This window comes from Enhydra lutris, unplaced genomic scaffold (genome assembly GCF_002288905.1).
Source record: "Enhydra lutris kenyoni isolate GAN:26980312 unplaced genomic scaffold, ASM228890v2 scaffoldscaffold2966, whole genome shotgun sequence".
NCBI lineage: Eukaryota > Metazoa > Chordata > Mammalia > Carnivora > Mustelidae > Enhydra > Enhydra lutris.
In genome coordinates this window covers 1-1958 of record NW_019157050.1, presented here as the reverse complement: position 1 = coordinate 1958, position 1958 = coordinate 1, and the positions used below count along the sequence as shown (strand labels likewise).

At 43.4% G+C, this 1958-nt stretch overlaps 1 gene segment (V, D, J or C); it reads left to right on the top strand.

The window, feature by feature from the left end:
* Nucleotides 1–1210: 1210 nt before the first annotated feature.
* LOC111140544 lies at nt 1211–1734 on the top strand (the record flags this gene model as incomplete). The annotated part of the segment is given in 2 exon segments: nt 1211–1320; nt 1424–1734. Coding segments are annotated over 2 exon segments (357 nt in total), but the record flags the coding sequence as incomplete, so codon positions are not given.
* Between the last annotated feature and the right edge of the window lie 224 nt (nt 1735–1958).

Sequence of the window (1958 nt, the reverse complement as noted above, 5' to 3'; positions counted from 1 at the left end):
ATATGGTCCATATACACTATGGAGTATTATGCCTCCATCAGAAAGGATGAATACCCAACTTTTGTAGCAACATGGACGGGACTGGAGGAGATTATTCTGAGTGAAATAAGTCAAGCAGAGAGAGTCAATTATCATATGGTTTCACTTATTTGTGGAGCATAACAAATAGCATGGAGGACAAGGGGAGATGGAGAGGAGAAGGGAGTTGAGGGAAATTGGAGGGGGAGTTAAACCATGAGAGACTATGGACTCTGAAAAACAGTCTGGGGTTTTTGAAGGGGCAGGGGGGTGGGAGGTTGGGGGAACCATGTGGTGGGTATTGGAGAGGGCACGGATTGCATGGAGCACTGGGTGTTGTGCAAAAACAATGAATACTGTTACGCTGAAAATAAATTTAAAAAATTAAATAAAGAGAGAAATGGATTAAAAATTCAAAAAAATAAAGAAGAAGATGTGGTCCATATATACGATGGAATATTACTCAGCCATCAGAAAGGATAAATACTGAGTTTTTGATTCTACATGGATAGAACTGGAGGAGATTATGCTGAGTCAAATAAGTCAACATAGAAAGCCAATTGTCATACAATTTCACTTATTTCTGCTACATAAGGAATACCATGCAGGACATTAGCACAACGAAGGCGTGAAGGGGAGAAATCAAAGTGACAGATGAACCATAAGAGACTACAGGCTCCAGGAAAAAAACTGAGTGTTTTATAATGGAGGAGGGTAGGGGGATGGATGAGCCTGGTGATGGGTATTAAAGAAGGCACAGGTTGCAAAGTGCACTGGGTGTTATACACAAAGAATGAATCATGGAACACTACATCAAAAACTAATGATGTGCTGTATAGCAAGTAACATAGCACAATTTGGGTGTTAGAGAGGGCACGGACTGCATGGAGCACTGGGTGTGGTACAAAAACAATGAATACTGTTATGCTGAAAATAAATTTTAAAAATGATTTTAAAAATGCTGTAATAGAAAAAAAGAAGAAAAGACAATTCTGTTCATACATTAAAATGCTACATACTGACACAGTGCCATCTAATCAAAGTGATCTACAAACAATGGAATCTTTGTTTTTAACTTGAAAAGAATTGAACCTATGTCTTGAGCTAAGTATATACTCAGAGTATATGCAAATAGGGTCTTCCCTCCACTGAATAAAACAGCCCAGCCAGGACCATGCAGCTGGGAGAGGAGCCCCAGGCCTGGGATTTCTACGTGTCCACATTCACTGATCAGGACAGAACACAGAGAACTCACCATGGAATTTGTGCTTGGCTGGGTTTTCCTTGTTGCTCTTTTAAAAGGTAATTTATGGAGAACAAAAGAAATTGAGGATGTGGGTGGATATGAGTGAGAGAAACCATGGGTGTGTGATAGATTCCTGACTGGGATGTCTTTTGTCTACAGGTGTCGAGTGCGAGGTGCAGCTGGTGGAGTCTGGGGGAGACCTGGTGAAGACTGGGGGGTCCCTGAGACTCTCCTGTGCAGCCTCTGGATTCACCTTCAGTAACTATGACATGAGCTGGGTCCACCAGGCTCCAGGGAAGGGGCTGCAGTGGGTCGCCGTTATTTGGTATGATGGAAGTAAAACATACTATGCAGACTCTGTGAAGGGTCGATTCACCATCTCCAGAGACAATGGCAAGAACATGCTGTATCTGCAGATGAATAGCCTGAGAGCCGAGGACACGGCTGTGTATTATTGTGCCACGGACACAGTGAGGGGACCTCAGTGTGAGCCCAGACACAAACCTCAAACTACAATGGTATCAGACCAGCAGAGGGTGCACACTCCTCACCAATTCTGTCTTTAATCCCAGGAGCAGGTGCAGATGGAAGCTATGGCAGGTTTCCTGTCAGGGTCTGGGGTTTCCTCTCCATAGAGCAGTTTCCTCAAGGGAGCCTCCTTGACATTATTCTGTGCTTACCTATTCACTCTCTG